Here is a 24,271-nt window from a genome sequence, read left to right on the forward strand (position 1 = left end):
ACAAACAAACTCATATGGTGTTAACAGATTTAGATCTTCTAAATTTTGAATTTCACTTTAGAGTCTTAAGTTAATCTTTTATTATTTATTTCATAAGTAGGACCAAAAAAAATATGAGAGAAAAACTATTCAAGAATAAAAAATCACAAGTAAAAATTTAAAATTTAGAAAATCCAAATTCAGTATTACCATATTATTCAAGAACAAATGCTAATGTGTTCCAATTAATTTTCAGAATGTAATACTCACTATAAAATGACACGCTATCAGAGATAATAAATAAAGTAATGAGTAAGGAGTATTCAGCTTTTTTTTTTTTTTGACAGTAATGAGTATTCGTTTTTTTTTTTACATTAAAAAATGATTAATTTAATTAACAGATTATCCATTTAAATCTTAATCATTCATATAAAACATAACAAAGCAAAGCATTAAAATTATCTAATTAATAAAGAGAAGACAAATGAACCAATTTAATATCTAAAGAGGAGAAAGATCATTTATCTGATATCACATTTTTAAATAAGTGACCTACTATATACATGGCTTCTTTTCTGAAACACAAAAAATAAAGATTTATACAAAATCATTACCTAACTCAGGGTCATGAAAACGGTGCTTATGTTTTTTGCACCATTGCACTTTTAACTATAATAATGCATGTGCTTTAGCTTTGGTAACAGCAAGAGTTTCCATGAATGATGCTTTGGTGTAGCTGCATGTCTCTTGAATTATATTTTATTTTTTTGTGACGGTTACTCATGTGAAAGTAAGGTTGTAAGTTATCGACTTGGATCGAAAATTAATGCAAAATCTAATTGAAATTTGCTACAATTGAACTTAAAATCGAAAAAATTGATTTTTTTTAGTTCAGTTCCATTGTAGCATAAACAGCAAATTAATTAGTTGATGTTATATAGAAACTGAATTGGTTGGTTCAGTTGATTTTCGGCCCAAAATCGAACTGATCACATTTTTTGTATAAAACTATTTTCATGTGAAGAAGATAATTAAAATATTTATATATAATATATTAAATAATTTAGTAAAATATGTCAAATTAGTTAATATTTTTCAATTATCATTAAGAATTTGACTAATCCGACCTAATTTTGCAGAAATATGTAAAGAAAAATTGTTCATATCCAAAGTTTAAAATTGAAACGTCTAATTAAAAGATCAAGTCACAGTCTTCATTGGTGTACGTCTCTTGAATTTGACAAGGAAACATGTGATCTTAGTTTATAAATTTGAAACAATTCCCAGTTCCCACTACATATATAAACCACAAGACAAAAACCCTAACTATTATTTTCTTGGCTTGCATCAATGTCGGTCAACTTGGGTGATTTCTTCGAGGGTTCAATTCAACAATAATATGTTTAATCTTTACCATATAAATATTTGGAACCATTGGGAGTATAATACAGAATTTAACAAGTTTCTAACACTTTTTTTTGTATTTTGATTGCATACATAATTAAATATGCGTATAAACAGAAAGTTGAAAAGTTTCTGTATTTTATTTGAACACAAAAATATATGTATTTTGTTTGGAAAAAGAATAGGATAAAATACTTTATTAGTTTCTAATATTTAGGTTAATTTTTAATTTTGATCTTTTAGTTTAAAACGTTATATTTTTATTTTGAACATTCTCTGATTAAAAATAAATTTTCTTTTAAAAAATAATTTTTTTATTATTATTATCTTTTTCTTTTTCTTATTCTTTTATCATTCTCATCTTTAAATTACTATAATTACTATTATAACCACTATCATTATGATTGTTATCGTTATTCAGAAGAAGAGATAATAATGAAAAAAATGGTAATTTTAGAAGAAAGAATTTTAATGTTATCAAAGAATTAAAATAGGATAAAATAAGATGAAAAAAATATATAAAAAATAAAATATTTTAAATATTATAGATAAAATTAAAATTTAGCACAATATTAAAAACTAAAATAATATTTTATCCAACTATATATATAACAGTATATTTACATTAGAAATATACACATATATGTACAAAAATAGATATTAATTCTTTTAAAAAATACTATATGTGTACCAAAATTATTCACCATCTATTTATATATAAATATATTTATAATTTAATTTATTTTTATGTGTATTCTATATTATTAACTGATTATAATGACTGATTTTATGTTTTTTAGTGCCTAATGTAAAGTTGTAAACTAATCTTGGTTATTATATTAGAAAAAAAAAAAAAAGAAACCAAGGGCCCTATTAATGTTCTTTTACTTGTTTCGGAGCTCTTCACTTTTTGGAGTGTTTGGTCTCTCTTCTCATGTTAATGCTATTTCTCAAGCTTGAATAGAGTAATTAAGAGTAAACATGGTGCTCATAATCATCATTACTTTGCTAAGCATCATTTTCATCTCTTATATGCTACCACCTTCTTCTGCTTCTTTTCCATCAACTACTCAATTTCAACCTTCATTCCAACATCAAGGTATGCAATAATAATATTAATTAATTAATATGTAAATCTTTCTTTTTCATTCTTGTATATGTATATGAGTAATCCAATAAATAATTATCATTTCTTATCATCCTTTTGATTAGCCAATAATGCACACAGTAATCACCCAAGGCTGGTAAGAAAGTTAATAAGGGCTACTGAGAAGGTACTTGCTAATTATTTATACGCATTAATATATATAAATATAATAATTAATTCTTCTTCTTCATCATATTTGACTATTCATCAGCATTATTTACGTTTATATATGTTGTTTAAGGAACATAATGAAGATAGAGACTTCATTGCATCACAATACAATAAGCAGAAGGGTTACCTTTCAGGTAATAATTATGAATTTAATTAAGAAGTTTTTTTCAGTTTATTTTTTATTTTTTTTATCTTTAATTCTAAATTTTAAATGTTAAACTTTAAATTATGTGTCCTAAATTTTATAATAAACCCTCAATTCTAATTTTAAATCCTAAATTTCCAAAATGTGAAAGTTAAAAAAAATAATTTAATAATAAATATGAGTTAATATTAACTAATTAAACATTAATTCGCTGTACTTATTCAATAGTTATTAAATTACCGATCAATATCTAATGATTAATTATATACACTCGTTAAGGCTAATACCAAAGAAAAATTTTAAACTAGTAACAAATTCAATGTTGTTGAAATTATGAATAATTTCAAGTGTGATAATAAATTGTTACAATGATTAAAAATTGATTAATATACTTTTATTAAATTTTGTGAAGGTCTTATGGCCTCAATTATGTTCACTATTATTGTTGTCCAAATTAAAGTTTGACTTGTTGTATTTATGGCCTCTTCACACTATAAAAAAAGTGGCAGATGATGCGTTTTTAGCGGCGATTTTAAAAAACTGTTGCTAATTTAAAAATAGCAGCATTAGACACAGCAAAAAAGAGAAGAATTTTCAATAGTTTGTTATTTCAGCGATTACTATAAATCGTTAGTAAGAATTTTGTCGTCTCTATTTTAAAGCAGATTAACAACTGCTGCTATCTGTTTTTTAGCGGTTAAAAAATGCTACTATCCAACTTACTAACTGCCGGTATCTACCAAAAATAGTGTAGTATCATTTAATCTATTCTTATAATTAATTAAGTTATTAAGATATTTTGATGCATAATACTTGAAATTTCAACATGCATGTAGAGCTCAAAAAACTTCATCTTAATAATTAGTGAACCTTTTAGAATTATTCATGCATCAAATAAGGTAATTGCTTTTGTTACTTTGGTTATGATGATATTCATTTTTTCTTTGTCAAATTCTTTCCTCTTTTTGTTATCAACATTATTTAATTTGTAGAGAAGAGAACTCTTTATTTGTGTGAATTATACTCTTAGTTTGTCTAGTTCACCTTACAAAATACACTTCTAAATTTGATAATAATTGAAACTCAACATAATATATTTATTTAAAATAGAATTTAATTATCATACATTGATAATATAAAAAGATTACACAGACATGCAGTTTTTATATTATTACATTATTAAAAATAATTAATTTTTAAATTTATTACTTAAAAAGTTATTTAAATTCATGAATTAAATTAGATAAAATTATTTATACTGTTAATATATTAAAATTAAACTCTTTAAAATATATATAAATAAAGATGATTCCAATTAGAGATATATAATTAATTAATTATACATGCAAGATCCTTTAATAAACTCATTCTTTTTCAATGAATATGCAACTTTTTTTTTCAGGAAAAGTACAACACAGGAAGAAAAATATGGAAGCCAGAAAAAAGGAGACAAAAGAAGAAAAATATGATGGAGAAGACCCTTCACAATATTTTGCTAAGGATTATTCCCATGTTGGAGGGAGACGTCCCATACACAATAAGAATTTGCCAATTGGTCCCTAGAATGTCATCATTGTGATATTGGTTAGAAGATAGTTAGATATATGTTCTTACTACTTCATATTATAAAAACTTATTCTTGCGTCAAAATCAGCCACTAAAATTAGTTACCATTGTATTTGTTTATAAATACATGTGTGATTTAATTTATTTTTAATATGTATTTAAATTTTAACATGTATTTTATACTAATAGTTAACTTTAGTGGCTAATTTTAGTATACACATAGTATAACCGTTCATATTATTAGAAACACAATGAATTTGGAAAGCCCTTTTAAATTTATGTTTAAAGTTTGCACAAGTGTATGTGTTAAAATCAATTAGGAAAAATTAAGTAGTAGAAAATGTCATTTTGTTCTTGGTTCTTTAAAGTGTATCTTATATTTGAGAGGTTAAATGTGCAACTTTAGTTTTTTAATAGTAAAAAACTTATGAACAATTATTGAATTTTAGGTATTACATTATAAATTTATATATATTATACATTTATATATAATATTTTAAGTGTTTTTATTCACTATTTGATGTCAGCTAAGATTTAAATTCGAATGTGATTGTTTATGACACACATGAATTGCCACTATATCAAAGTCTTGACCAGGCTCATTTTTTTTCGATATGTCAGGAGTTTGTGTATTGTGCGTGATATGAATTATATTTATATGACTTTGGTGTGGGATAGTTTTTAGCTGACATAAGAAAGAAATCAGACTATTTAATTTCTTTGTTTGAAAAATTTGACCACCAATCGAATGGTCCAATTTGTGTGGAAACGAGAATTTGAATTTTGGCTTAACTAATCGAATCGTTCGATTTTTATATATATCAATTTTTTTATTTTGCAAAAATCAAATCAGATGATCCGAGGTGATTATTATATAATTTTTTTGAATCAGTTAAAACTAATTGCTATATATATATATATATATATATAAGTGTGTGTAACTCGTAAACCACTTCTCAGATCTCCTCTTTTTGTTCTTCTTCTTCCTTCAGTTCCTGTATCTCTTTTCTTTCGTATGAACTAAAAAAAATTGGATAGTGAAGTTTTTATTTATGTGAGTGAGAGAAATAAATGATAGAGTCCTTTTGAAAGTATATTATTTTGGTCAAATTTTGTTACAAACATCTGAAGAAGTAAAATTTACTTGTGAAAATCCGTTAGATGTTGTTATTTCTTTCTCAATCTCATTTAAAGAGGTTAAAGATGTGATTTGTGAGAAGATAGATGCTAAGATGTCAAGAAAAATATCATGTATTTTATACAAATATCCTAGTATTTGGTGGATTCGTTCAGTTTCAAACCAAATATATAACTAACGAAGCGAGTATGCAAGAGATGTTTTCAATGTATATGGAAAGTCGCGCTTAGATCTCGTTCATCGAGTTGTACATTGAATTTGAACAATCTGAGGCAGATCGAAATATTGAATGGGAAGATTACAATAGTGACAGGGAGAAAGAGTTTGAAAGCAATTACAAAGTTGTTAGTCCAGACGAAGATGAAGATCAATGTGACGGCACTAGGACTCCAAATGTGACATACGTGGCAAATGCACTCACAAATGAAGTGCCGTTTGAGGAGCCATCTTTCATGCGAGTTTTGGATTTGGAAGCCATGCATGCTCTGGAGTTTTCGGAATATATGAGTGCAGGTACGTAATTGCCTATATTTATATGAAAGATTATAATTTTGTAATAATTTATATTGAATAATGGACCAAATAGTTAAGTGACATGTGAAAATATACTCAATTAGCATTTGTTTATGTGTTTTTAAATTTAAGATAATAATATTTTTAGTGAGTTATTAATTTAGTTAAATATTAATTAGTATTTATTAATCAGTATTTATACGAAAGATTATAATTTTGTAATAATTTATATTAAATAATGGACCGAATAGTTAAGTGACGTGTGAAAATATACTCAATTAGCATTTATTTATGTATTTATTTAGTTAAATTTAAGATAATAATATTTTTAGTGAGTTATTAATTTAGTTAAATATTAATTAGTATTTATTAATCAGTATTTATTTTATGTCTTTATGTTTTTTTGTTGTTGTTAAGATTGAGTTAATAACCTGATATAAAGTTTATTTATATTAATATTAATGTAGTAAATATTGATTTACTTTTAATTTTGGTTATTAAATATTTGTATATTAAATATTTATTGTATGGCTGTCGTCGTGGCAGAAATTCCTATTGCTGCAGATAGTGAATTTGTCGTGGGAATGGAATTCAGTTCCAGAGAAACTATTATTATGGCGATGAAAGATTATACCATCCGAAAAGGTGTAGACTATCGGGTGTATGAGTTGGAGTCGTTGACATTTTATGCAAAGTGTACACAGTATGAGTCAGGGTATGATTGGCTTATCAGGGTTAGCATGATCAGCAGAAAGTACTGTTGGGTTATAAGGAGGTATAATGGTAGCCACACTTGTACCAAAGCCACCATTTCTCAAGATCATTCGAATATGGATTCGAACACAATTGCAGAAGCAATAACAGTAAGACTAAACCCGAAACAAATAATTTTTTTAATGAAAACATACCTGGCCTTCTTGAATATCATTCAATAACTTCCTAAAGTGAGCAAGAGTAAGAAATCTATAGTGTCGGTCTCCACTGTTCTAGTCACGCCACCTAATGTGATTTATTTTATTAACACAATAAAAACACAAATATGAAGATACGATGTAAGTCGATAATGTTACCTGTTTGCAAGCGAAAAACTGCGGAGTTCCGTAGGAACCGGCACAAGATATGGTAGACAGATCCAAGCCTAAGTTAGCAGAAGTGTTAGCGGACCATCGATTTCCTTACAGTCAAAACGAGATGCCCTGCATAGCGCCCTGTACAGGTGTGCTAGGCATGCCGATCTCCAACTATACTGTCCGATACTGCCAAAATCACGAAGCAAAGGCAGGAACTTCCAGTGCACAGATGCCCCAGACTTGTCTCCAAACAAGATCGTACTAAATAACAACATAATGTGGCACTTCACGTATCTCAAAATACTGTTTTTGTCAATCAACTGTAAACATTCTTTTAAATCCCAAAACCACGTCGATTTTATGCAGCTTCCTCTGCAGTCTGACTTTTTCGGTGTAACTCCAAATTGGTGCATGCACTCAGCCTCTAAGGATTCAAAACTGCTCATAGTCATTCCTGTGAATGAAAGACCGTTCGTCAAAAGACCAAGAATTACTGCCACATCTTCCAGTGTCACAGCACACTCACCAACCGAAAGGTGAAAGGTGTGTATATCTAGGTGCCACCTTTCAATTAGAGCATTTACCAGTGTTTTTGACATTGAACTATTCCAATCTAAAAAATATGATAAAAACTAATAAACCATAAATGTTCCTCTGCATTTTCATGGTACCAATCCAGAGGTAATGAGTGGTTACATGTCAAAATCTGTAAACTCTACAAAAATATAATAAACTATTAGTCAAATCATTAATAATTACTAATTTACTATTAAAAGTTAATATTTTCTAATTAGAGTAACTAATTTATTAAACTAATACTAAACTTTCTATTAATTAGCTAATTTAGTAACTACCATATATCAATAAATACAACTAAAACAAATAATTTGACTACATCCAATTTATTACACAGTTCACTACACAAGACATATTAATTAAAATCACATAGCTATCATAAATAAAAACCAATTAAAATAAATAATTTTACTAAATCCGATTTACTAAACTCTGGAATAATAATAATTTAACTTCTGAACAAATTATTGCGAATGCTTTTTAATTTTTTAAAATTACGATATTATTATACAATATCAATTATTTTAGCCATACTGTTTTCTAAAATAAGCATTGAATTGTTTCTTACATAATTATTTATTTATTTAGTGATAGATAATTTACCGGATAATAATTCCTATATCACTAACTACAATTTTTAACTTACTATTAATAATAAGAGTAATTACCCAAATTAGTCCCTGAGCATTTTAGAATCGGACATTTTAGTCTCCAAGAAAAATTAATACACAGATTAATCCCCAAGGTTTTACTCTGGCAGACAAATCAGTCCCCAGTTCATTTTCCGACAGTGCAATTACCCAGATCAGTCCCCAAAAATTTTAAAAACGGACATTTTAGTCCCCAAGAAAAACTAATGTACAAATCAATCCCCAACGTTTCTCTCTGTTAGACATAATAGTCCCCCGTCCAAAAATAAAATAATAATTATTATTAATTGCACAATAATATTGTACTATATTTTTTGTATTTTTTGGACAAAAATAATGATAAATTTATTCATTAAATTCATATATATATATATATATAGTCACTCAACAATAATAATAATAATAATAATAATAATAATAATAATAATAATAATAATAATAAAATTACTAGAGATTATTTTATAAGAAATTTAAAGTTAAAACCATTTGATATTTTTGTATTTAATATAATTAAAAGATGACCTATGTAAAAAAAAATTATATATATATATTTGTATTAAAAGAAAATATTTTAATTTGGATTTATATTAAATACATTTTTTTAATACAAACATTTTTTAAAATAGTACATCTTTTAATTATATTAAATACAAAAATATCAAATGATTTTAATCTTGAATTTCTTATAAAATAATCTCTAATAGTTTTATTTATTATTATTATTATTATTGAGTGACTATATATATATATATATATATATATATATATATATATAAATACATATATAAGAATCTAATGAATAAATTATTATTTTTATCTAAAAAATACAAAAAATCATGGTATAATATTATTATGTAATTAATAATAATAATAATAATAATCAATAAAATTATTAGAGATTATTTTATAAGAAATTCAAGGTTAAAACTATTTGATATTTTTATATTTAATAAAATCAAAAGATGTAATATTTTAAAAAAATGTTTGTATTAAAAAAATATATATTTAATATAAATCCAAATTAAAATATTTTTTTTAATACATATTTTTTAATACAAACATATATATATTTTTTATCTAGCACATCTTTTGATTATATTAAATACAAAAATATCAAATAGTTTTAATTTTAAATTTCTTGTAAAATAATCTCTAATAATTTTATTATTATTATTATTATTATTATTATTATTATTATTATTATTATTATTATTATTATTATTATTATTATTATTATTATTATTATTGAGTGACACTATATATATAAAAGAATTTAATGAATAAATTTATCATTATTTTTGTCCAAAAAATACAAAAAATATAGTACAATATTATTGTGCAATTAATAATAATAATTATTTTATTTTATTTTATTTTTAGACGGGGGACTATTATGTCTAACAAAGAGAAACGTTGGGAATTGATTTGTACATTAGTTTTTCTTGGGGACTAAGATGTCCGTTTTTAAAATCTTTGAGGACTGATCTGGATAATTACACTGCCGAAAAATGAACTAGGGACTGATTTGTCTGCCGGAGTAAAACCTTGGGGATTAATATGTGTATTAATTTTCCTTGGGGACTAAGATGTCCGATTCTAAAATCCTCGAGGACTGATTTGGGTAATTACTCTAATAATAATAACTAATAGATAAATTCAATTCTTATTTAACTAATAATGTCTCACTTTATTATTAAAACCTCAACTACAATAATATATTTATTTCAGTTAAAAAGCTAACAATAAACAAATAATTATTACCGAAAAATAAATATATTATATTTTACAAAACCTAATTATTAATCAAAATTTTAGCATTATTACAAAAAATATACACCAATTTAGTTTATTTATTGTTACAAAAAATTATTTTATAATTTCCAAAATTAATTATAAAAATTAATTAATTAATTAATTATAATTTCTAAAATATTACAAAATTTTTTTAAAATATTCTCTAACTAACTACATTTAAACATATATATTTTAGGACGATCAACATCTTTATATTTTTGTTTCTTTGGCATTGTATTTTTTTTCATACACCTAAAAGAAGAAGAAGAAGCTGCTAAACGACGAAGAAGAAGAGAAAATGGCTGCTGGGGGGTTGAAGGAGAAACTAATTTCGGAGGGAGGGAGTGAGTGCAAGAAGGGGGTATGTTGGGTTTAAGGGACACCGTTTTGGGGAGCTTAGTATGCACGACACGTGGTGGAAATGACACAACTCAGACCATCTGTGTTGTCACCCTCAAATCAGACCGTCTGATTGGGCAGCTTTAACTCGCACCGTCTGATTTCTTCTCCCCTGACACCACACCCTGATAAAACACGCATGCACTCCATATTCACATCCTACTCCATTTTTCCTCCGTATGAAAATTAAAAAGCGTCTTGATCACTATACACCGAAAAAATAACTTTTTGCAAAATCATGTGGGGAGTTATAAAAAGGTCTTATGGCTACATTTGTTTACATATTGAAATAGAAATATAAATTATATTATGGTAAATGTTATGGTGTCTATAATGTGGTGCCTATTTACTAAAAAGGGTTAAAAGTTATTATTTTATTTAAAAGATATTAAAATAAATAATTTTTAAAAAATCAAAACTTACTACAAAAAGTAAGTTAGACAATATTTAGGCAAAAATTCATAAGCACAATAGAATTGACCTTATATTATTATATTTAAAGACATTAAAATAGTATATTTTATATTTTTTTTAATAAAAAGGTTCTTTCTGATAGGAAGGTACTTCCTCTTAAGAAAGATGTAGAGACACTAACAAAAAACGTAAGTATTTCTTTTTTTATTATTATTTTTATTAATTTTTTATAATTATATTTTTTATCATTATATTTTTCTCTTCAAATTTTTTCTATGAAAAAAAGAGTAAATTGAATTTTCATAATTTATTCTAATTTATTATTAAATAAATATAAAAATACTAATTTTTATATCTCTTAATTTTTAGTATCTTATTCTTAATATCTTATTTAGTACCAAAAATTAGAAGCGACTTGTAATTTTTTTTTAATCATACACTTGTAATCTCTTTAGTTTCAAAAATTTAAAAAATAAAGATTAGGTCAACGGCCCAGCCCAATCAAATATTCTCTCATAAAAAACGATAAAATTAAATTTTGAAACAGCCTTTCGAAAAAACAAGAAACTCTCTTTCTTCTTTCTCTTCGAACCAAAAGCAACATCAGGACTTGGCGGTGGTGGCGACGGCGGAGAAAGTGACAACAGCCAACAGGAACGGCGGCGGAAAAATGTTTCTCAAATCAGTCCGTACACATGTAACCATTTGTCAATTTGGAAATTTAGGGTTTCATTTTGATAGCGTTTCTTAAGTTATTTGATTATACTAACATAAGCTAGATTGATTGTGCTTGATGCAGATCCAAGTTTGCGTGATTGGACATGCTTAACAATAAGAACAAAAGCTTTTTCTCAATGAGCTGCGACGAGTTTATGGATCTTTCAAGAATATTGTGTTTGATGAGAATGCTCACACTTGAAGAAACTTGTGCCAGAGTATGATCAATTTTTTGTAACAAATTGATTACGTAAACCACTCTTTTCTCTGTCTAATTTTAGCTTTTAAATTATTTTGTGGAGAGGTTTCCTCAAGGTTCATTAGTTACTCATCATTTCTGTTAATTTAACTAGTCTTGTGTTTTGTGGTGGCTAATTGCAGTTATCAGTTTCTGTGATTCATTATTTTAGCCATGTCGGAAGCGTCGAAAAGTTTGGGTGGCCATGAAAGAGTAGGACCTGATTACTTTGGTTATTATTCTTCTGAAGTTGTTAATTTGTTGTCACAAGATGAGGATGTTTTGTCTGTTGCTACCGATGCGTCCGAGGTGCCTCAAAATAAGTGTGGAGAAGGAGAGAACAATGCAGTTGGTACCAATGGCAATTGTTCCGGGGAATTGTTCAGTGACGGCATTGGAGCTGGACTTTCAGACCTGAAAAAGGACAGATTACGATCACTGCTCAGACAGAGTGTCACTACTCTTTCGTCCGAAGTTGATGAGGTATATCATGCAGCTTGAATCTGTTCTGGTTGTAATTAAAATAACTAAATAAGACCCATTGATGATATGATATTACCAAGAATGTTCATCGCATAAGCTCTACAATTTTTCATATAGAAATTTAGATATTGACCAACAACATTGAATATTGATACAAAAACAATATTGATGCATGTTTTGAAGCTACCTCAATCGATACATTGCATATCTGCTGAGTTGCTGTCTTGATTATTTAAGGAGTTTGGGTATGTTACTGATTGTCAACTGAAAACGCAGGTGGTAGACCCTGTTTTTGCTATACATCAATTGCAATCTAAACAAAGAAGTAAAAAACAGACGCTGGATCATACAGCTGTTGCATCAAACAATGCTCAGCATATTCCTTGTAAAAAGTCAAAGATCTTATCACCACCCTCTTCAGCTAGCCTCCATGAACAATTTAGTGATGTCAATCCCACATGCAGTGCAGAGGTAAGAGGTATCATTTTCATTAAGATTCTAATTAACATGTGTCTGTAATTTAGTGTACTAATGTGCTCAAGTATTGCTAGAAACTAATTTTTTACTTCATCCCTTTTAACACTTAGGTGAATGATGATCTCCAGTTTCTATTAGAGAATGACAGTGTGGAGGTTCAGGAGATGGTGAAGAACTGTGCAAATGAACTGAATGGAACAGTAATTCTTGAAAATTCTGTGTCTAATATTGATCGTCTTCTTTTAGCTTTTAGATTTCTGTGTCAAAATCATTGCATTTGTCATGTGATGTTTGTATTATATATAGTGCAAGCATGTAATGCATGTATCTTATTGGTGTTTTTTGTTGACTTTTAGTTGGAATACATGGAAAAACAACTGGAGGTACTACTTGATGCTGTAACGTCGAAGTGCAGGTATGCTGTGATACTCTATGTCAATATGTGAAGAATGCTGATTCTTGCATGCTTTATTATGTGTCCTGATAAGTTGACATTGACATAATATTGCAGTAAATCTTAATATAACAAGTGAGATAAATATATCAATGGTGAACTTTTCTGCTGTTTCTCTCACGAATGCATTGTTGGCTTGAAATCTCAAGTGTCCACCTTTCACCACCTTATCAATCCGAAATGTAAATTGGCATTGGATTTTGATAAATGGTGAACATACTTTACTCTGGAACTTGAGATTAAAGTCTCATGCATCGCCTTGAATGAGAAAAGTAGTGAGGAATCCTCTTTCCAACTTTGATTCTTCACCTAAACAGAGCTTCTAGCCTATTTTGTAACTGCTATCATATCAAACTTATTTGTCCTTTTTGGTGGTTATGAACTATAGTCCCCCCCTGCATAATTCTAAAACTTTCAGGCCCATGACCCTTGGTGAGAGGCAACAGCTTCAGAGAATGATTCAGAAACTACCAGCAAAAAATCTTGACCGAATCGCTGAGATAATTTGTCGAAGTAGGCCTACAGAACAACCAAATTGTGATAAAATCTTTGTTGATCTGGAAAAAGAGGTACTACAATTGGGATTATGATATGATGATTTATTTCTTGGTTCCATTGTTATATTGCTTAGTGACTTAGTGTAATTTGGGTTATGGATTATGATGATGATTTACATTATAAGTTGCTTATTATGTTATGTTACATATTCTCCAGGATAATGCTACACTTTGGAGACTGTATTATTATGTTGAAGCTGTTGAGAAAGCCAAAACACTCTCTTGCACTCAAGAGGTTTAGTTTTATAAGTGCTTTTTGAAAACTTGAGCTCTAATTCTAGTTCATTAGAATTCAATATCAACATTAAGAAAATTCATGTGCTGAGTATATAGATTTTCATCTTTCTAATGTAGAGGGGGTTTGGTGATACCAAATGAAGTATCAACCATACTATGTGCCCCAAATTGGAAGCATTTGACATTTAATTAGAATTTTTTTTTATGAGCCCCTCTTTCCCTATCTTGACATTTATATTTTGAAGAAATTAAATGCAAAAAATTCATTTACAAGATGGTTATGTACTTATGACTTATGTGTCTATTTTTTTGGGTCAACTTATTTCTTGCTTCTTTTCTTTTTTGGGTCATGGTCACAAATGGGCCTACCATGTTCTGCTTTCTAAAAGAGAGTTAATTTACAGCCCAAAAAACGGTTAACTAAAAGACCGATAAGAAAAACAGAGGTCAATTTGATATTACCAATGCATTAGGCTTTCTCAAAGATCAGATACTTGACCAACTCATCTGGGTTTTTTGGATTATCAATAGTTTAATTGTTGAAAATTATCTTTATTCATTTTAATCTTTGTGTATGAGTGACATTTTTGTATTTATATAACGGTGCAGATCATAAATAAATGTGACAGATATACCAACTAAATTCCGATATTAAATTAGATTGTCCTGTTATTATTACACTTCTGTTCTACCTGTTCTACAGTTATGACAGAAATTGTACCACTCCTATAAATCAAGGAACATGCGGTAAACAATGATTATGTGCTGATATTGTCATTTTTTTAATTTTGCAGGAACTGTTTGTATTTTTTGAGATTATTTTTTTGTTAATAGTATAAATTTTTGAGTATTATCTAAGTAGTTTATCTAAAAATTAAATAACTAAAATAAATGAATGATAACGATATTTCTATTATAACAACTTGATTGGTTCTTAATAATATTTTTTAAACTTGTAATATTTCAACAACTAATTCTTTTACTATTAATTGATTCCATATGTATTAACAAAATACTCTTTCATTAGTGATTAAATTAAATCGGTCTGTTAACTACTAATTTATAAACTTACTGATTTGTTTTGTTACATTTTGAGATCTAAATTGCCAAAATAATAGTTGAAAAACCACTATAAATAAATAAATAGATTTAACTAATTTATGTTCTAAAAGCACATTTTAAAAATATAATAATAAAATTTTTAAATATTTTTAATGTATTTAATACATTCAATACATAAAAATAATAATTTTATAAAATTTTTATAAAATTTTCTTTTATAATATACTTATGTCTTTTTAAGACATAAGTTAGCAAAAATTCTAAATAAATTACCCCAAATTCAGTGATTTGGAGGAAATTCCAAGGTTGTCAGGGTACTATAGGAATTTCACATGGCGCGAATCCATTGGCCATTAAGCTGTGCGCGCTCACAGGATTACTCAACGATGATCACTCTACGGGAATGGGCCCCAATAATTGCGATAAAGCGCCCCATTCATTCGCTGACATTGCTCCCTTTGACCGTGACACAATGACACGTCACTGTCCAATCCGTTTTCGCCACGTCATCATGTTAGACGGTTCTGATCTCTCCTTCCTTCAGGATCAACGGTATCTGATCTCATATTCTAGACTATTCTTCTCACGTTTGATCGTAGAGAGAGAAACCATGCAAGTAAAAAAGAGTGTACTTATTATTTTTTTCTTTTTTCTTAACTTAATAAATCTAGGTCAAGGAAAGAAAGAGTTAAGGAATGTAACAGATTCTTATTTAAGATTGGAATTTGAAAATAAAAAAATATAAAAGTAGTGCCTTTTCTTAACAAAGTAAAATTTTAAAACTATGTCAATTAGCTTGCCATTTGTTAATAGTATAAATATACAAAAAAAAATATTTTTTCTATAAAAAACCTACTATTTATATTTTAAATTATCACTATAAATATTTAATTACGTATCATTAAATATGAAGACTGTTTTTAAATTAGTGGATGTAAGAGAAGATTTAATTACATATCAATAAATGTGAAGACTGATGATAAATTAGTAATTCTTTTACTAATATAAAATTTCACAATCCACAATTAAAATATGTTTTTGGCTTTTTACTTCTTAACCAGTTAACCTGTTAAGCTTACTTAATTTAAGACAAGAATTCATATTCAATAATTAAGACCCCCATTAAATATTTACAGCACACGTGTCCGAATCCAATATGTCAGAAGAAAACATAAACAGTGCGTGTCTTTCATCACAGAAAAAAGAATGAGTAAGAGAGAGAGAATGAGGGTTAGTTTTAACCGTGGTTAGTTTTCGAACCACGAGTCAATGATTCATGAACCCGTTTGAGTTAAAGAACGTTCTGAGCAACGAGGAACCAAAAATCAGTGAATAGAAAAAGAAGCAGAATAAAACCATTACTCACACGTAAATATAAAAAGAGAGAGAAAGGGTTTTCTTCTTTTTCTGAATTCATGTTGTGAATTTTTAATCAAACCCTTCCTTCTCCTCCGAGTTAACTCGGAACGAGTCATTTCCCCCTAACACACACACAACTCGCTCTTCTTCTTCTTCTTCTTCTTCTTCTTCTTCTTCTTCTTCTTCTTCTTCTTCCGATTCGATCCCCAAATGGCAACAACAATAATCATCATCATGTGGTAAATAATAATAATTTCTTCGCAGTTCTTTTTTTCCCCTTTCGATTTCTTCGATCTTTTTTTTTTTATATTTCTCAGCTCAATTTTATGGTTTCGATTTTGGAAGCTTTCTTTTATTTAGCGTCAATTTTGTGTTTGTTCTTTTGAGTGTTTGATAAATCTTGCATCTTTTCCCTTTTTTTTTTCTTTAATATATCATTCAAATGCTTATCGGTTTTTTCAGGTTTGTTTTAATTTATTCATTTTTAAAAATAATTTATTAAATTTTAATGCTCGGGAGCTTGACAAAAGAGAAAAAAAAAAGCAAAAAATTTGTGCATGAAATGCTTAATTTTTTAACTTGTGATGATGAAAATGAATTTTAGGAAGCATGAATTTGCTGAGTCTGGATCTGTGTTTCTATGTTAGGAATTAGGATTTTGTGAATGGTTCCCATATAGGAGAACCGTGTGTGGCAATAGAAATAAGCAATCAAGAAGCCTTTGATATTAATATAAGCTCATTCATGTATGAACCAAGTTTGATTTTTCTGTTTGTAATATTTATTATGTTGTTATGAATTATGATGGAAAATATTGGTATTATTACCTGCAGATTTATTGTTCTTCCATGTGGGGATAATGATGATGGCTTCAATGTAGAAAACCAGCTAGAATCTATCTCCATTTTGTTCAACTCTGGATCTGTGCTGATATTTGGATCAAATTCCCTTCCAATTAATGATTGTTGGGGAACAAGAGATCCGTCCCTCAAAATCGCCGTTGGCTTTGGAGTTATTGGCAACTACTGCGAGGGAAGAAGCTTTCTTCCATCGCCGCCAGCTCTGTTGCCGTCTGTGAAAACTGTCTGATCTCAGCCGTCAACCACGGTTCATGTCTAGTAAATTGGACAGCCCAATTCAAACCCAGATGGCTGTGGCAGTGATGAGGAGCCCTTTAAGCACGGAGTACCGTGGGGGGAACAAGAGCATTGAAGGAGAGAAGCAACCTGCTGGGAGGAGAAGGGTTTTTGTGCAAACCGATACCGGGTGTGTCCTGAGCATGGAATTGGATCGAGGTGACAATGCACATACTGTGAAGAGGAGGCTGCAGGTTGCCCTTAATGTGCCTACTGAACAGAGCTCACTAACATTTGGGGATTTGGTCTTGAAGAACGACCTTAGTGCTGTACGGAAAGATTCGCCCCTTCTTCTCACAAGGAATCTTATTCATAGGAGCTCATCCACACCGTGCTTGTCACCTACCGGACGTGATATGCAGCAAAGGGACAAGAGTGGGATTATTGAGATATTGGGGCAGTCAAATCACCTTAATAGGATGAAAGATATGGTCAAAGACATTGTGAAGGCAATTAAGATGGGGGCAGATCCAATTCCTGTTCATAGTGGGCTTGGGGGTGCTTACTATTTCCTGAATAGCCGTGGTGAGAATGCAGCAATTGTGAAACCAACTGATGAGGAGCCTTTTGCCCCAAACAATCCGAAAGGTTTTGTTGGTAAAGCTCTCGGACAACCAGGTCTGAAGCGCTCGGTTCGGGTGGGGGAAACAGGGTTCAGGGAGGTTGCTGCTTATCTTCTTGACTATGAACATTTTGCAAATGTGCCTCCCACTGCCTTGGTGAAGATAACTCACTCAATTTTTAACGTCAATGACGGGGTCAATGGGAACAACACCCAAAAGAAAAAGCTGGTTAGCAAGATTGCCTCTTTCCAGCAGTTCATACCTCATGACTATGATGCAAGCGACCACGGGACATCAAGCTTCCCAGTTGCTGCTGTGCACCGTATAGGGATATTAGACATTAGGATTCTTAACACAGATAGGCATGCTGGCAATTTGTTAGTTAGAAAGCTTGGGAGTTTTGATCAAGTAGATTTAATTCCCATTGATCATGGTCTTTGCCTACCAGAAGCTTTGGAGGATCCTTATTTTGAATGGATTCATTGGCCTCAGGCTTCAATTCCTTTCTCTGAGGACGAACTTTCTTACATTGCGAAGCTGGATCCTGCTCAAGATTGTGACATGTTACGTGCTGAACTTCCCATGATCCGAGAAGCGTGTCTTCGGGTCTTAGTACTCTGCACCATTTTCCTCAAGGAAGCAGCTGCTTTTGGTCTGTGTCTTGCTGAAATTGGTGAGATGATGACTAGGGAATTTCGCAGTGGTGAGGAGGAACCCAGCGAGTTGGAGGTTGTTTGTTTGGAGGCAAGGAAGATGCTGGTGGAGAGGGAAGAACTGTCTCCCTCCCCGAGGACTGACTTGGGAGAAGACTACTTCCAGTTTGATATAGACTGTGATGAAGCTGGGTCTGATTTCAATCCAAAGATGGCCATGGATGATCCTTTAACAAGATCACCTAAACCCATTTTTGGAAATGGGTATGCCCGCAGCCCCCTCTCGAAATTGGATGAGAGCATTGAAGAGGGAGAAGAGGGCAGTGATGGCGAATATCCTGAAGGTCCTGCCAATCCTACCCATGACGGAAATATCCCACCCGTTTCAAAACTTTCTGTGTCACTGAAGAACACCATGCTAAGCGAGGCAAGCCAGAAAAATCAGACATACTTTGGAGGGAAATCCGATACTGATGCCTATTTTGCAAATACATCATCTGGTCATAGGAGTGCCAATGAGCAGCTTCCTGCAAGCATAAGCTTTGTGAAGTTGGTTGATATGACTGAGGATGAATGGACTATGTTTCTGGAGAAGTTTGTAGATCTGCTGTATCCGGCATTTGCGAGGAGGAAATCCATAACCTTAGGTCAAAGACAGAGGCAGAGGCTTGGTACGTCGTGCCAGTTTTGAAGTTGAGCTTATATACTTTGTTCTGATAGAGAGTGACTATAGAATGAAGAATAAGGCTTTTATAGGTTTTCCGGGAATGAAGGGTTTGCTAGGATAGTGTTATGGTTTAATGATATATATGGATGAAGAGGATGAGTGTTTTTAGTGTTTGGGAGTGAGGGTAGGATGAAGAACTGATGTAAATATGCTTGGTATCAGCCAAGTGGTAGGCCAAGTAGAATTGCTTGTAGTTTGATCTTATGATTTCATTTCTTCTTTTCTCAAATCACTTTGTGTTGTCTGATAAATAATATGTAGGATTAAAATCTTGAATGAAGCTTATGTATATAATGAAAAATGTCTTTCCCTTTTTGTTCTTAATTTGTTTGCTCCTTCAATCTACATTTATTCTTAGCCCTAAACTTTGATGCATAACTAGTGACTGGGATAAGGGGTCCTGATTTCTAGTTTCCATTTTCCCATGATTGTGTTACCAATTCATTTTAAGGATAAACTTTCCAGTGTTGTTCTTATACATTTGTAATCAAATCTGCTTAGTTATCCATTTTCTAGAGTTATGTATGCCAAATACTACAGATTAAGAGAGTTTCTTGAAACATACAACTTTTAATTTGTGGACAATATCTTTATTGATTCTAAAACTTAAATAAGGATGATTGTGCTTACCCAATAATAATCCAGCTAATGTGGAATCTTACTTTATTTTCTAAGAAAGTTTCATAAGACTCTTAATTTTTTATAAATCAATGTTAAACCTCACATATCCGTTATTGTGTAATTACTAACAATTGGTGTTCTTGATTATAAGCTATTTGATAATAGATTTAGTTTTTATATTTACGTATTAAATCTTTTGTTATATAGTTACATAAATGAACTCAGCCTGTTCTGTTAGATTTTTTATAGTCAACGTAAAATTTTGTCGAATTTCAATAAGATGAATTTAGAAACTAATATTGTATAATTAAAAACATAACAAATTGAATGTCTTTGATAATAATAATAATAATAATAATAATAATGTGTATCCATCAATCCTAGGCAAGTTGTGTCAAAAATTTCAAAAGAATGATTCATTTTAGTCACTTTCTTATCTTAAAAGCACGTTTGATAAAGCCCCAATATAGGTGGGGTTGGAGGAATCATCAAATCACTAATTTGGACTTTGGAGTCCAAATCCAAATCATCAAAACTGTGAATACTTTCTGTTTGCATTTGTTGTGTTCTGCTGCTTCCATGTAAGTCTAAACCGCCCAACACATATTATTGTCATCAAATGTGCTTTTTATTCATTGATCAATATGTTCGAATAATAAGTTTATTCATTTATTTAAATAAATATTTAAAATTTAAATCTCATCTCATATTTACAATAATTTATTAGTTAATAATAGATTCTTAAATAATTTTTTTTAATTTTACTTTTAAGAAAACCTTTATGTAAGTAGGTTTGATACAGGTCATTTAGGGTTAAGTGACTAAGTCATATCTTCTTAGGGTTAAGTGACTAAGTCATATCTTCTTTGAGTATTTATAAGTATTGATAGTAAGAATTGAATTTATAAATTATAAAATTGAAAATAAAAAAGAGAAAGTTTAGGGAGTCAATATTTTTATTAAAATTTTGTTATATTTAACCAGTAAAAAAAAAATAAGTAATTTAACATTATTGGATATAATCTCACACTATTAAAAATATTAATAATTTAATTAATGACTATAAATCACAAAACTTATTGATTTCCTAGCACTCCTCAATAAAAAAATACACCTTATTTAAAGATAAATAAAATGAGTTAACATAACATACATATTAATATCCAATACAAAAATATATGAACTAAATATTTCTTTATGCAATTAATTGGCTGTCATCAGCAATCTGATTTTTTTTCACTGAATAGTGACACAAAAATTTTGTTATTGCTAAGCAAAGATAAGTGTGGAAGCAAGTTTTATTTTCGATATTTTCTATGTTTGTGACTCATTATTTGCACTATACTCTGTCAATTAATAATTCAGAAATGGACACTTTATTTAAAGTCTTTAAATAATTGAACACTGACTAAGAAATAGTTGAGGAGGTAAACAATCTTAACCTTATATGAAGAAGATGATGTAAGTTCAAATTTTAATAAGTCAACTTTTGTGAAAATATTAACACTAACATTAATAAATAAATAAATAATTATTTTTTAAAATAATTTAGAAATATTATACTTACAGAAGTACAATTTGTACGGCTTAAATATTTAAATTTTCTATATTTTTAAATTCGTTTACAAATATGTTTTCACTTAGATATATTCTCAACGAAGAAAGTAAAAAATAAAAGAAATAAAACGAAAAAAAAATGTAGCTAGCACATCATTATCAAGACTTAACAAATATATATTATTCAAGTTGGCAAAATATTTAAAAATAAAAAAGGGATAAACATACATAGAGATTTGGTGATGTATTCTCGATCACTGATCAGTGATCATCACATCATTTTAGTAAATCTTTTCTTTTTTTAATTGGTGGGCCGGCGATGATTTTTCATCATAGCTTATGTCCTTAGTCGGAACATTATTTTAATTATGTAAGAACAATATGTTTATAATTAATTGATATTGATATAAAAAAAAAACAAAATGATGGTTATTTAATTCAGATAATAGGTAGAATACGCCAAACTTGATTGCCTATATTATTTTTATATATTTCTATTGAGAGAGTGCTTTTATTAAAATTCTCGAGCACTTCCATCACTCCAATAATAATGAAATTTTATTATGAGAAGTGTAGTATTATTAACTTTAAAAATAAAAAATAAAAATAAATAAATATTGATAAAGAATGGTGCATTTGCTTGGGTGCATTATTATTGTCTCCTAATAGATTGTATTTGTTTCCAGGACACCGAAATAAAAATACAGAGCACAAAATCGTATTTAGTATATGAGACATATATAAAGATATTAAATTTATGTATTTTGTATCTATTTTAATAAAAAAGACACAAAAATATTAATAAGAGATTTATTTTTTTATTAATTTTTTATAATTATATATATTTTTAAATTTTTTAAATAAAAAATAAAAATAAATTAAACTTTCATAATTTATTTTAATTTATTATCAAATAAAATAAAAAATATTAATTTTTATATATCTATTTTTTGTGTTTTATTTTTAGTATTTTATTTTGTCATGTTCTCATAACAAAAAATAACTCTATATACATAGTTAGAATGATATATGAAATAACTACTCTAGTTGATACCACTAAAAAGGATAAGATTGTGTTTTTATATATATATTGAGTAATAAAAACCAAAACTAATTTCAAGTGATTCGTAGTAATAAACATAACAAAGTACAATGTTATGTATTGAGTTTATGATTGTTATATATACACTAATAAGTGTTCGTGATATTTTAGTCATCAAAAATCTATTTAATCAAATAATCTTGTATGATATATAGTGTCGAAAAAGTTCTATATTCATATAAAAATTATATAGATGGTATTTAAGTACCTTTTATTTTACGCGTTTTTTTTACCCACACATTCGTTTATTTTACACGCGCTTTATATAACGTATAAACGTAATTTTTATTTTGCGCGATTAACCTTTCTCAACATAAACGTTTCCATATAACGTAAACATTTTTCGCTTTCTTCAACCTAATTAAATTCGTTGTTCCCTTCTATTCGCGTTTTTCTTCTCTGCATTATGAATCTGGACTGACTTCAACGTAATTAGCTTTGTCGTTCATTTTCTTCTTCGTTTTTTTTTTCGATCTGCACTTTTGAATTGAAATAATGAATGAATCAACTTTAAATCAGTTGAATGAGTACGATTTGGATAATTCTTCCGAAACACATCAATTTGATGAGGTTTAGATTATTGAATTTTGATTCGAATTCAATGGAATGAAATTGCTAATTTTATTTGAAGTGAATTGAATGGACTGAGGTGATTTATATCTGAATTGAATTGATAATATGTAATTGTGAGTAACTGTGAGTGTGAGTCACTGTGAGTAACTCTGAGTAAATGTGAGTAACTTTTCGATTCGGTAATTACTAAAGAGTTGATTCACCATGTGCATGTGTTTAGTTCGATATGCAAAAAGGAGTCTAAAAATAATTAAACGAATATAGTGTTTAGAATTTAGGATTTAGAATTCAGGATTTAGAATTTAGGGTTTAAGGGTTTAAGGATTCAGAGCAGGGACAGATCTATGTGTGGCAATGTGAGGGCAATTGCCCCATTGAACCTTTAAAAAATTAATAACCATTATATATATATATATATTATATAAATTTAAAACAAATATTAATAATAACTAATAAAAATCTAATTATTTAATTACCTAAAGTTAAACTTAACTTTTTAAATATAAATGAGACGATTATTAGTATTTAATACTTTTTTATAATATATATCATTTATTTATTTTTTATTGTTTTGTTTAATTTAATTTTGTTTATACATACATATAATAATGTTTTCGTTAAAAAAATGTTTATTATACTATTATAAAATGTCAACTTTTCAATTAAATATCAAAAAATTATTTAATATTTATTTAATAGAAAAAAATATATTATTTTATCTATACCTACATATAAAGATAATTGTGGTCGTTTGATTTGAATTTTTATTTTTTTACAAATTTTTTGTCT

The 24,271-nt window shown here is 28.6% G+C and overlaps 2 protein-coding genes across 3 annotated transcripts; both read left to right on the plus strand.

Annotated features, from left to right (window-relative positions):
• Positions 1–11,520: 11,520 nt before the first annotated feature.
• Positions 11,521–14,635, plus strand: LOC130981745 (uncharacterized). 2 transcript variants are annotated; one of them, XM_057905413.1, is made up of 8 exons: positions 11,521–11,663; positions 11,766–11,933; positions 12,065–12,404; positions 12,681–12,875; positions 12,992–13,081; positions 13,238–13,296; positions 13,754–13,904; positions 14,050–14,635. In XM_057905413.1, exons 3-8 carry the CDS (start codon positions 12,096–12,098, stop codon positions 14,131–14,133), a joined length of 888 nt encoding a protein of 295 aa, XP_057761396.1. In that variant the 5' UTR covers positions 11,521–11,663; positions 11,766–11,933; positions 12,065–12,095; the 3' UTR covers positions 14,134–14,635. The 2 variants fall into 2 exon arrangements, with proteins under 2 accessions (XP_057761396.1, XP_057761405.1); XM_057905422.1 differs by having other exon boundaries at positions 11,766–11,901.
• A 1,895-nt stretch (positions 14,636–16,530) lies between these two features.
• Positions 16,531–19,953, plus strand: LOC130961715 (phosphatidylinositol 4-kinase gamma 5-like). Its single transcript, XM_057887703.1, has 2 exons — positions 16,531–16,789; positions 17,384–19,953. Exon 2 carries the CDS (start codon positions 17,662–17,664, stop codon positions 19,591–19,593), a length of 1,932 nt encoding a protein of 643 aa, XP_057743686.1. The 5' UTR covers positions 16,531–16,789; positions 17,384–17,661; the 3' UTR covers positions 19,594–19,953.
• The last annotated feature ends 4,318 nt before the right edge of the window (positions 19,954–24,271 follow it).

Source organism: Arachis stenosperma, chromosome 1 (genome assembly GCF_014773155.1).
Source record: "Arachis stenosperma cultivar V10309 chromosome 1, arast.V10309.gnm1.PFL2, whole genome shotgun sequence".
NCBI classification, from domain to species: Eukaryota; Viridiplantae; Streptophyta; class Magnoliopsida; order Fabales; family Fabaceae; genus Arachis; species Arachis stenosperma.

Coding starts and splice junctions, on each gene's coding strand:
- LOC130981745 (XM_057905413.1), top strand. CDS start 12,096: ATGTCGGAAGCGTCGAAAAGTTTGGGTGGCCATGAAAGAGTAGGACCT. Junction 12,876..12,991: donor ATCCCACATGCAGTGCAGAG/GTAAGAGGTATC, acceptor TTTAACACTTAG/GTGAATGATGATCTCCAGTT. Junction 13,082..13,237: donor CAAATGAACTGAATGGAACA/GTAATTCTTGAA, acceptor GTTGACTTTTAG/TTGGAATACATGGAAAAACA.
- LOC130961715 (XM_057887703.1), top strand. CDS start 17,662: ATGTCTAGTAAATTGGACAGCCCAATTCAAACCCAGATGGCTGTGGCA.